This window comes from Anas platyrhynchos, chromosome 1, assembly GCF_047663525.1.
Source record: "Anas platyrhynchos isolate ZD024472 breed Pekin duck chromosome 1, IASCAAS_PekinDuck_T2T, whole genome shotgun sequence".
NCBI lineage: Eukaryota > Metazoa > Chordata > Aves > Anseriformes > Anatidae > Anas > Anas platyrhynchos.
In genome coordinates, this window is record NC_092587.1 from 207,146,012 (window position 1) to 207,158,678 (window position 12,667).

Consider the following 12,667-nt stretch of genomic DNA (forward strand, 5'->3'; position numbering starts at 1 on the left):
TCCCCTTCCCAGGTGCAGGACCCGGCACTTGCTCTTATTGAACTTCATGCGGTTGGTGATTGCCCAGCTCTCCAACCTATCCAGATCCCTCTGCAAGGCCTTTCCACCCTCAACAGAGTCCACAACTCCTCCAAGTTTGGTGTCATCAGCAAACTTGCTCAAAATACCTTCTATTCCTACATCCAGATCATTTATAAAAATATTGAAAAGTACCGGCCCTAAAATGGAGCCTTGAGGGACCCCACTGGTGACCGCCCGCCAGCCTGATGCAGGCCCATTCACCATAACCCTTTGGGCCCTGCCCGTTAGCCAATTGCTCACCCATCGTATGATGTTTTTATTTAGCTGTATGGTGGACATTTTGTCCAGTAGGATCCTATGGGAAACCGTGTCAAAAGCCTTGCTGAAGTCCAAAAAAATCACATCAGCTGGTTTCCCTTGGTCCACCATATGGGTGATCTTATCATAAAAGGAAATCAGGTTAGTTAGGCAGGACCTACCCTTCACAAACCCATGCTGGCTGGGACCAATGACTGCTTTGTCCCCCAGGTGCGCCTCAATAAGTTCGAGAACCATCTTCTCCATGATTTTACCAGGCACTGACGTGAGACTGACAGGCCTGTAATTGCTAGGGTCTTCTTTCTGACCCTTCTTGAAAATCGGCACAACATTTGCCAGCTTCCAGTCTACCAGGACCTCTCCAGATTCCCAGGATCGTTGAAAAATAATTGAGAGAGGTTCCACGATGACGTCTGCCAGCTCTTTCAGCACCCAGGGATGAATCCCATCTGGACCCATGGACTTGTAGGGATCCAGGTGGAGTAGCAAATCCCGCACACGTTCAGGGTCAGTTGGGAGTTTGTCATCCCCACAGTCCCGGTCCTACAGCTCAGGGCACCCTGGGTCCTGAAGCCCATCATCGGCATTGAAGACAGAGGCAAAGAAGGCGTTAAGCGTCTCTGCTTTGCCTATGTCATGCAATGGTTTGTTTGTTTGTTTTTCCCCAACAAAAATGTCTCCCTGGTATTGCTCAGCTTCTGAGTGGGATGTCTGCTGTGAGCTGGGAGGTGCTGGAGGACTGTGATCCCTTGCAGTCTGCGTGGCAGGGAGCATAGGAACCATCTGTGCTTGCAGGACAGCAAGGACTCCACCATTGCTTCTGCATCTCTCCTTGTTCTCAGAGGCAGCCAGGCTGATAAACATCAGCTCTCTGCCTTGTTAGCAAGCTGGTCCTCATCCCGAGACCCGGGCTTCTGTAAAGGTGCCTGGGCACCAGAAGATACGGGAGGTAGGGTTTGTGACACGAGGTGGCACCAGCACTGAAGGAGCTCATGCAGCCCACTCCCAGATCTGCTCCTGTCCCCCCCGCAGTGACCATGCTCTGGTTGCCGGCCCCTCTGGAGCCAAAATCTAACTCCAGGTGTGGGTGTGCTGCTGGGTCTGTGACATTCACAGCTGCCCCTGCCTGTTGGCTTCTTTGTACTGAAATGATTCATCCTGCAGAAAAGAGTTCCTACAGACAATGCACTGCTCACCCTGTGCGTGGCGAAGTTCCTGAGGGTCTGCCCTGACCTAGGAGGTGGGGCAGAGTCCAGTCACTCGTGCAAGCAACACTCCCCAGCTTGTCCTCCTGCATCCCAGACAGGAGTGCAGCCCACGACTGTCTCATTGCTTTATGGAACTTCTCCAAATTCCTTTATTGCCATAACCAATGACGGCATTACGTATCGTGCCCAATATTCTATTCAAAAAGCAGGATGCTATTTATAAATATATGTTAAACTATTTGCAGAAGCAACTGCCCCCACTTTGTATGTCTGGCTGCTTTGGGGAAGTTACAGCACTCTTTTAGAACTCATCGTGCCTGCTTTTGCACAGACTGCGCCTTGCTGCTGCCTGCAGGGACATTGTGAGTCCAGCCAGGGCCCTGGGGACAGGCTGTGCAAATGGCACAGGTATAATTGTGCAGGTGCCGGTATGGGCGCTGGGGACCTGTGTGCACTGAGCGATGTGCTTGTAATGCGTGTGGTACATGAGGGACCTGGGGAAGATCCCTGTGCTGCTGGTGGCTGCAGCGCACCTTTGGCGTGACGCAGTGGGTGCAGTGCCTCCACACGGGCCCCGTGCAGCCGCTACAAGGGCTCCACGCTGCAGCCCTGCCTGGCCGCTGCCACGGACCCGTGCTGCTGCGGGGTCGAGGATCTGGTGAGCTGCTTGTGCTGCATGCTTGGGGCCGGGGGATCGCTAGGACAGAGGAGCCACATCCCCAGTGTGCAATAAGCTGGTGAAGCACCTTCCAGCATTGGCTATCCAGATCGGCTGCTCTTAAGCTGTGTCCTGGTTTCAGTTAGAACAGAATTTTCTTCCTAGTAGCTGGTGGAATGCTGTGTTTTGGCTTAGGATGAGAAGAGTGCTAATAACACCCCGATGTTTATTTGTTGCAGAGCAGTGCTTACACCAAGCCAAGGACATCTCAGTTTCTTGCTCTGTCCTGCCAACGGGCAGGCTGGGGGTGCAGTAAGAGCTGGGAGGAGACAGACCCAGGACAGGTAACCCAAACTAGCCAAAGGGGTATTCCATCCCATCTGGGGTCATGCTAAACAATATATAGGGGTGGCTAGCCAGGGCAGGGGGCCGGACTGCTCGGGGTTAGGCTGAGCATCGGTCAGCGGGTGGTGAGCAATTGCATTGTGCATCACTTGTTTGTACATATTATTAGTAGTAGTACTGTTATCATCATTGTATTATTATTATTATTATTATTATTATTATTGTTATTATTGTTATTATTGTTATTATTGTTATTATTGTTATTATTGTTATTGTTATTATTATTATTATTATTATTATTATTATTATTATTATTATTATTATTATTATTATTATTATTATCCTGTCTTATTAAACTGTCTTTATGTCAACTCACGGGCTTCACTTTCCATTTCTCTCCCCCGTCCCAGAGAGGGAGGGGGAGGGGGAGTGAACGGCTGCTTGGTGTTTAGCTGCCGGCCGGGTTAAACCACGAAACTGCGATAGCATGATTTTGAAAGTGGGGCTGAGGTGGCGGGGCAGGAGCAAGCCCCATGCAGGGTGATGTCCGTGGGGCACCACAGTGTGCACCGACCTGGGGCAGCACTGAGCGTCTCCCTGCCACGGGAGAGCTGTGGATGTGCTCAGGCCAGGAGGGAAAACACTTGTGTTATCTTCATTCTCTCACCTGGGGACAGCAAGTCACTAGCAGACTGTTTTCCCCTGCCCAGTTCTGTGTCCCCGGCTCCCTTCCAAAGGCTGTCGTATTCTGAAGGCTGCCCCTGGGGTGGGGGCTCCATCTGCCCCTCTGCAGCTCTGTGAAGCTGCTGCTGTGGTGTAACTGGGCAGGCAGCTCATCACCTTGTAGCTGTCTGCTCTCCTCTGCAGTGGCTGGGGGAGGGACTCAAAAAACGGTCAAAGTGCGAGAACTCGTGGGTTGAGTTATGAACGGTTTAATAAGAAGGAGAAGGAAATAATAAAGCCAAGAATAAGCAAAGCACGCGATGCACAATGCAATTGCTCAGCACCCACTGAACCACGACCAGTGGCTGCCCCCCACCTCGGCCAACCCCACAGTTTTATATTGCCATGTGATGCCACGTGGCATGGGATATCCCTTTGGCCAGCTGGGCTCAGCTTTCCTAGTTCTGTCCTCTTCCAGCTCCCTGTGCACCGCCAGCCCCCTCACTGCCAGGCACTGTGAGAAGCACAGAAGTGCTTGGCTCTGCTTAAGCACTGCTCAGCAACAACTGAAGCATTGGTGTGTTATCAGCGCTGTTCTCATCCTAAATCCAAAACACAGTACGAACAGTGACTCTGAAGAAAATTAACTCTATCCCAGATGAAACTAGGACAGCTGTGTCCTTGATCAGAGCCCTTGCTTCTGCCACAATGACAAGAGATCAGACCTCTTTGTAATCCTCAGGCAGCTCTGTGGGAATGTCAATATTTCAAGATACTGCGTTTAGTTAAGCTAAAAAGATTTTTAGGAATAAAAGGCTCCAAGGAACTGCCTGGAGGTAGTTGTAGAAGACATCCTTTGTGCTGTACTTGTGTTAGTGCAGCTCCACGGCGGTGACTAGGCTAGGAAGGGTCTGCTGCTGAGAGGTCCCTCTGGCACAGAGCTGCTGGCTGCGCTGTGACCCCAACCTGCAGATGCAACGGGCCCTTGTTTGTCTGCAGTTCAACATCCAGAGCTTGGCAAGAGCTGACTGGCTTTTGGTATAACAGCACAGTATACATGCTATTTGCATTCGTAGTGTTTTCCATCTGTTAACATGCCACATCTATTTTTATTTCATACAATACTTATAATGAATTGCTTTACTTTGTTTACAGCATTAGATAGTTTTTTATCTTCACTGTTTTTTAAAGACTGTCCACTGTTATGTTGTTTCTATGGAGCAGGTTCCTTGGACATGAAACTGTGTGCCTCTCTGGAACCAACTCCATCTTTAAAAATGCAATTGCTTTCTCATCCATGGAGTCAGTATTTCGGTATGCAGTAACCTCACAGTTATGGTTTGAAGTACTTGCAATACTTCATCTTGTTGCAGTACGGGCAATTCCTATTTTGAGTTTTGGTATTTAAGAGCTGACTGACTATTGCAGAAGCTGCTGAAAAACAGAGGCATCTCAGTCTAACTTGTGCGAGTCTGGGGGTGACCCAGCCTCCTTCGCACCCGCTGCAGGGCAGTGGTGCAGCCCTGTCCTTGGCTGCTGGGGGAACTCCAGCTCAGGGTCTTCCCCTGACAAAAGAGTCTTTCCCAGTGCCCAGTTAGATTTTATTTCCACTCGACTTGCACTGACAGTGAGGTGCAGAGTGAGCCAAACCAGAAGCTTTTCAGTCCTAAAGCCAATGGGAAAGGGAGACAGAAGTCTGCAGATGAGGATGGAGAACGAGCAGCCAACTTCAATCCTAGAGCTAATTTTGTCTTAAACTCATGTGAATCCATGTACCTGAAGCTCCCAATTATCCCCTCTGCAGGTCCCGATGCCCCCTGCAAGCACTTGACCTTCCTCTTGTGTTGCATGACTTACTCCGTCTACTCCAGACTGATAGTCCATCGATTTAAGGTATTTGTGCAGCATGGGTTGATTCGGTCTCCATTCAGCCTGGTCTACTTGGAAGAAAAATACACTTGTATCATCTTAAAATCAAGAGAAGAGAAAATCTGGACACTGCCACTTACACATAGTAGGAGTACATGAGTGTAAGTACGTGCTGCAATACGTTGCAGACCACAGGCCTTCATAATTGGGGCTGATACCTGCAGCTGTGGCTGTTAGCTGATCAGCAGAGGTGATGCTGGCATTTGATAGTGGTGAAAGAGCTTGAGCATGTGAAATAACATCCTGCAGTGCTTTCTGTCTTTGCTTTCAGGTGCAGCTTATGCCACCATTCAACCTTACCAGCTCGACTCCAGCAACTTTCATCTTGGCTGGCATCCCGGGCATGGAGAAGTCACACATCTGGATCTCGATCCCCTTCTGCTCTATGTATCTGGCTGCCCTGCTGGGAAACGGTGCCCTGCTCTTTGTTGTGAGCACAGAACGAAGCCTCCACCAGCCCATGTACCTCCTCTTGTCCATGCTGGCTGTCACTGACCTGATGCTGTCAACCACGACTGTGCCCAAGATGCTGGCTCTGTTCTGGTTCAGTGCGGGGGAGATCTCCTTCGGCGCTTGCCTGACCCAGGTGTTCTTCCTGCACTTCAGTTTCTCGGCAGAGTCTGTGATCCTGGTGGCCATGGCCTTTGATCGGTTTGTGGCCATCTGCTACCCTCTGCGCTATGCGGCTGTGCTGACACAGTCAGCTATTGTCAAAACAGGGCTGGTGGCTCTCTTGAGAAGTTTTTGCATCATTTTCCCGTGTGTATTCCTGCTGAAGCGGCTGCCCTTCTGCGGGCACAACGTCATCCCGCACACCTACTGCGAGCACATGGGCATCGCCCGGCTGGCCTGCGCCGACATCTCCGTCAATATTGTGTATGGCCTTGCAGTGCCTTTCGCAGCAATAGTGCTAGACGTTGTGCTCATTGCTGTCTCCTACGTCCTAATTCTTCAGGCATTATTCAGACTCCCTTCCAGAACTGCCCGCTGCAAGGCTTTCAATACCTGTGTCTCTCATGTTTGTGTTATATTTCTTTTCTATATTCCTGCTTTTTTCTCTATTTTAACGCACCGCTTTGGTCAGGAAATCCCGCACCATGTCCACATTCTGCTGGCCAACCTGTACATTCTCTTCCCTCCCCTGCTGAACCCCATCGTGTATGGGGTGCGGATGCGACAGATAAAAGAGAAGTTCATGAAAGTGTTTCTCTGCTCCTCAGTTCATTTTCTGCAAGGATAACGGAAAGGTGTCATTATGAGAAAGTAATGAATACCTCAGTGGGACTTGAAGCCCACCCAAATCCTCCCTCTTGGCAACCACAAATGTTGAACACAATGCATCCCCGCACCGCTTTCCCCAACAGTTTATAGAAAACGCAAGAAAAAGACAAAAGACAGGCTCTCCAGCAGGCTGCAGAGAGAGAAGGAACAAAGAAGGGAGAACCCAGCCCAGCAATGTCACTTGTGGGGAATCCTCAACAAGCTGAAGGCAGGCAGCTTTTGCTGTGGTGTGGTGGTGAAATCCTTATCTCAGCTGTCTGCTCTGGAGTCAAGGGACAAGGTGTGTAATAAATTGTTCGAATCACAACTGCCTAATGGACTTTATTACAGGAATTGCTTTCTTATTAAAATTCACAGAAATGGAAGTCTCCCAAAGACAAAACACTGAAATAAATGCAAGTACTGCAGGTTAGCATGGAGCTGCACTTGCAGCCCAGAGAGCCAACAGTATCCTGGCCATATCAAAAGAAGCATGGCAGCAGAGTGAGGGAGGTGATTCTCCCCCTCTGCTCTGCTCTCGTCAGACCCCACCTGCAGTACTGTGTTCAGCTCAGGGACTCCCAGCACAAGAAAGACATGGACGTATTACAGCAAGTCCAGAGGAGGGCCACAAAGATGATCAAGGTGCTGGAGCACCTTTCCTACAAAGACAGGCTGAGGGAGTTGGACTTGTTCAGCCTGGAGAAGGGACGGCTCCAGGGAGTCCTTACAGTGGCCTTCCAATACCTAAAGGGGGCTGCAGGAAAGCTGGGGAGGGACTCTTTGTCAGTGAGTGTGGTCTTTTCCAACCTTCATGATACTACGAGTCTATGTGCTGATTGAAAGTGGTGAGCAGTAGTATCCAAGCTGCTTTAGGGAGGGTACAGGAGGAGTGCAGGTTCTGGAGAGAGACAGAGCTGAACTACATCTCCCCAGAGCTGAACTGAAGCCCCCATTAGCTGCTTGGCAGGCATCAGACCTTGTCCCTGATTTAGAGTTGTTGCAGATGGTCTAGACACAGTGTCTGCAAACCCCAGCTTCAGCCCGAGTATTTACTAGGTTTGTAGATCACACATGGAGCGTTTTCCTCCATTGCTCTTGCAAATGCCTTCTTTTATGATCAGTTTCTGCTAATATTGGTTTCCTATTAATAAAGGCATGGCATTTATTGCTTTTATGTAATAAGTCTTCTCTTTTATTTGAGAACACTTTTTTTTTTTTTTTTTCCCAGCACCTGTGGCACATAAGCTATTGTTTTCTATTACACCAATACAAGGACTGCTCTGGACAATTCAGTTTGGCTTCACCCTCAGGGTGCCTGTCAGAGACATCATAGCATGAGTCCCAGCAGTGTGGTGTGTCCAGATCAGGCTGTTTGCAGAGCTCTTAGTAAACCTGCTTAGCCCTAGCACTGCAGGCAGTGGGGTTTGACACTGCCTGGACGTTTGGGTAGGTGTTGGCCATGAGGGGGAACCTGAGGAGAATGGTATCTACCAGATCCATGTAGCACAGACAAACTGACCACCAGGATGAGTTGGGAGAAGCCATAACATAGTCTGGTTTCCTGTGCTTGTTTGCTACTTGTCTCCATACAGCTTGGACTCCAGTCAGTGTGTGCACAACCCTTACCACTTCAGGGATCTGGTCTTGGTTGGGACCAGGAAAACTAGTGACAGAGGATCCGACCCCTCTGCTCTCCTCCGCTCTGGGGAGGCCGCCCCGGGGTGCTCCCGGGGCCAGAGAGGCCTGGAGCTGGTGGAGAGAGCCCAGCAGGGCCCCGAGGTCTGGAGGGCCTGGAGCACTTCTGCCGTGAAGAGAGGCTGCAAGAGCTGGGCCTGGCTCCGGGGGAGGCTCTCGCCAGGGGTGCCCAGGGCCAGGAGCAGAGGCCCCGGACCCAGCCTGGAGCCCGGGAGGTGCCCTCTGGGCCCCAGGCAGCACTGCTGTGCCGGGCGGGTGCCGGAGCCCTGGCACAGGCTGCCCAGAGAGGGGCTGGGGGCTCCTCCGCGGGGGCTCCAGCAGCCGCCGGGACGTGGGGCTGGGCGAGCGGCTCCACGGGGCCCTGCTGGGGCAAGGGGTGAGTGGCAGCACCCAGGGGTTCCCCCAGCCTCAGCCACGCTGTGGTTCTGCACACTGTTTCTGCACACTCTGGTCAATCTTACTCTCAGTGACAGGCACCACGGAGGCTCAGCACTTCCAGAGCCAGCCAGTCTGCAGCCCCTGCTGCCAGTCCAGTCCCCAGGGCAGCCTGAAGAAGCACAGGGAAGGTCCACGCAGCCACTGCAGGGCACCGTGCAAGCAGATACGAGCTCTGCACACTGCCACAGGTGCCATGCCAGCATGCACACAGGACAGGCAGCGCAGGACACGTGTGCTGCATGGAGGGGCTGTAGCTGTAGCTGCAGCTCAGTGTGGACACAGCACAACAACCTTACAGCTGGTATTTGGCAGTTTGTGATGGCACGTGGCTCAGTGCAGGCAGAGGGTGCCTCCCGAGATGCTAGGAGCACATGGGCATCTGGCACCTGCAAGTGGTGCTGTGTCAGGGCTGGACATGCAGCAGTGCCTGAGCTGTCTCGTGCATCCCAAGTCAGGGGTGTCTCTGCAGAAGTTGCTTTCAGGCAGAACAGTGTGAAGCAAGGATGAGAGGGCTCAGGGGAAAATAAATATTGTGTTTGTTGTTTTTTTATATCTAGTCTCAGTCATAAATTTCCCTCATTCTCTTCACAATGGTCAAGTTGTTTTCTTCATGCAGGTCATCACAAAGACAGGCTTAACCCAAACACACCGCTTGCTCACATCATGCTACTCTGGAAGTGCAGCAGCCCCTTAATTTTGTTTTATATTTATACCCATGCTGTTGAGACCAGGCCGGCAGCTCACCACCTACACTTCTGAGACCAAGGCCAGCCCTGCCAGCAGGGATTTCTCCAGGTGTGTTTGCTTCTTGCCTGCCTCCAGCACAGTGGCAGATTTCAGGGCAGACGCCAGAAAGCAGCAGTGATGGGTAACCGCTGGAAGAAGCTGGTGAAAACATGAGGAACATGCAGCATTCTTCAGCTTTTGAGTTGCATAGAATTTGACTGAATGACTTTTTGGAAGATGCTTTGGAGAAAAACAAGCTGCTGGGTTCAATACAGGCCACGGTAGCTGTCAGAGAGCATATGAGCGAATGATCAGTCTAGAAAGGATTCTAGCATACACAAAATGTTGTTTCTGCCTGTTTCCCTGTATGCCTGTAAGCCAGAGTTCACTCAAGCACAATTCTGAAAGAACTCTTCATGAGGGCAGGGATCATACAGCTGGCTTTGAGCCGTGAAGGGAACGCTCAAGAAAATATTTCAGGAACATACATTAAGTCTTTTCAGAAATTTCTCCCATATCTGACTATTTTTCATCCCAGAAATTATTTCTGTCAGTGCAGGTGCTGTGCCACACTGATGGGGACGACATGCACAGTGGTGCTGGGACAGAAAGCACGAGGGTGGCAGCTCTCTCGCTGTGACCCTCAGCTCCCATTGCACACCTTGGCACAGCCTTCAGCCTGGAGCTCACACCCTGGCTGCTGCTGTGGGGCTGCTGCCAGCGCTCTGGCCTGGATCCTGCTGCCAGCTCTGGTGCACAGCCAGTGTGTGGCTGCAAGTCAGCCCCTTCTGTGTCCCCTCTCCTCGGTCTCCACCCTCCCCTTTGCCCACCCGTGCCGCTTCCCCTCAGTCTGTTTTGCATTGTCCCGTAGGACCCCCAGGTGTCCCAATTCCCTATGTCCACCACTTCCTTCCTCTTTCTAGCTACAAAGGTCAGTCTGATCCTCTCCAAAGTTGTGCTTGGAGGTTTTAAACAGTTAGCAACTGAAGTTTGCCTTTGCTCGTCCCCATTACCTGTCAGGTTTGTTTCTGTCTTTTTGTTTTGGTTTGTTTTTGTTTTCTCCTTTCCCTGTTACTTACTATTCCCTCTGAGCTGAAAAGGTCTTGATCTGACAGCCTTCAGCCACAGATGCTGTCACCTTCCACATACTCTTATGGGCATTAGAGGGACTTTGGAAAGAGCCAACAAAATAAACAAAAGCAAGGTTAAAATAATCAAAATAAACAATGAATAAACAAACCAAGGTCAAGGTTAAAATAACCATGCAAGGAAGAATGGTGCAAGAGAGGGCTCTCCAGTCTGGAAGGGAGGTGACTGGAGGCTTGGGGAAGGGCTCTGTAGAATCAGGAGCATCTTGAAGAGGACATTTGGGTCTAATTGTTTGCTGTCTATTTCAATACAAGAGCTAAGAAGCATTAAATAAAATAGCAGGTGGCAAATTTAAAACCAATTACAGGAGGTGTTTTTCACTCAACAGGATTAAGCTTTGGAACATTTTGTCAGAGTGAACTGCAAACTCCAAAACTCTGCAGGGGCTCAACCGAGCAATAAGGCAAAGTCACATTAAAAAAAAAAAAAAAAAAAAAAAATCCATTAAGGGATACTCAACACAAAATGCTGCTCTCAGTTCAGGATGTGCTAAAGCCTCAGACTGATGGAGGTTCACAGAGCAATGCTTCCCCCTACACCCACCCTCCCCACCCTGTGCTTGCCATGTGCTGGTCCTGCCCCAAACACTGCCCAGGTCACAGCATCAGCCGCACCGCTGAGCTCCCCAAAGGAGCACTGAGCTCCCCCAGCTCTTCTTCACCCCCTGCAGACAACTGGCCTTCCACCCCAGCCAAGGACAGCAAGAGCCCAGAGCTTACAGGGGGTCCAGCCCCGTGGAGGACCACCAAGCATGTGACAAGGAGACAGGACACCAGGCTGGGGGGATCCGTGGAGCTTGAAAGGTGGGCGGCCTGGGGTGGGCGATGCAGGCTCCCAGCCACTGCATCCTCCCAGCTGGTCTGTGGTAGCCCCAGTGAGAAAGGTGCTCAGACCCTGTGAAGTGTCATTTAGAATGCCATTTATCAGAGCCATCGCAGTGAGATGACCCTGTACATGATCTAACATCCCTTCTGGTGCTGGGAATCCTGAGCGGAGCAGCATCAAGTGCACCTCTGGTCAGCCCACAGCACACCATGCAGATCCCTTCTGAGGAAGGGTTACCCCATTTTGGACTTCACAGTTGTTACAGGAAAATACATTCCCAAAAACAGAGCTTCAGCAAGGAGGCCTCAATGCAGCAGAAAGAAAGTGTGAGGAAAGCCCTGGGGACGGTGGAGCCTGAGGACACACAGAAGCAAAGAGGAGACACATAAAGCGTTTGTATGCACCTGTACCACTCTTGCAGCTGGTGCACAGCTGGCTTGCAGGTGACTGGAGCAGATAAACACATCGGTCTCAGCTAGCCACAGCACATGAATGAGCTTTAATGCCATGGCCATGGACATCTAGGAGCTGGTGGGACTGGTCCTGGCTCTGCCCACCCCAGGTTGCCCACCCCACTCCCGCACAATGGTTCTAGCAGGTCCTGGACCTGCTACTTGGTGTCACCCAGCAGACAGCAGCAATCTTTCCATACATGCAGAGGCGAAGCCAGGACTCAGGGGCTTATTTACACCGAACACTGCCTTGGGTTGCAAGAAAACAACCCAGAGAAGGAAGTTTCTGATGAGAGTCTGCACAGCTCCTTGCACAGGGGGCACTTGATCCCTAATCCTTGTGGACGTTGCTGCCAGGCTGAATTTGATTCAGCTAGAACTGAAGGCAGGTTTGGCTCTGATTCCCTATTGTTTCTGCCTGTTCCCCCAAGTACTTTCATTTGATGTCCCTGGGGGCAGTTCAGAGACCTCATAAGCAGCTCTTTGTAGGCTGAGCCTGGCTCAGGCTTCCTCGCTGCTGTCAAAACTGAGCCTCAGCAGCAGACCTGGGTGAGTTTCTGAAATATGAAGGGCAGGAGCATTGCCATGAGGTTTGCTCAAATGGCACTTACGGAGCCTGGCTGTGATGCTTAGAGGTGTAGCTGCATGGTACTCAAGGGTAAAGTTAGGAAATAGTGTTTAATCTCTTTTCTTTGTTCTAATTAATATGTTAATTCATGTGGGCTTTTTTCCCATAGTTACAGAAGAGTTAGAAAATATTAGATCAGAAAGGTTCACAGTGGTGCTTTCTTCTGTCATACTGCATCGCCTCACAGAAGAATTTCATACCAAATTTACTCATCAAGCCCATCATGTGGGCTTCAGATTAAGCATGCATCTCAGAAGAATTTCTGTTCCTAGCTTTACAATTCCAAAAGATGAAGGATTCATCAATGTCCATTTTTATTTTCAGATTTTGCTAACTAGCATTATCTCAT

General features: G+C 50.6%; 1 protein-coding gene across 1 annotated transcript; it reads left to right on the plus strand.

Moving 5' to 3' along the window:
* Positions 1 to 2,399: 2,399 nt before the first annotated feature.
* On the plus strand, positions 2,400 to 6,730 carry LOC119716924 (olfactory receptor 52B2-like). Its single transcript, XM_038178952.2, has 3 exons — positions 2,400 to 2,549; positions 5,018 to 5,243; positions 5,414 to 6,730. Exons 2-3 carry the CDS (start codon positions 5,238 to 5,240, stop codon positions 6,380 to 6,382), a joined length of 975 nt encoding a protein of 324 aa, XP_038034880.1. The 5' UTR covers positions 2,400 to 2,549; positions 5,018 to 5,237; the 3' UTR covers positions 6,383 to 6,730.
* The last annotated feature ends 5,937 nt before the right edge of the window (positions 6,731 to 12,667 follow it).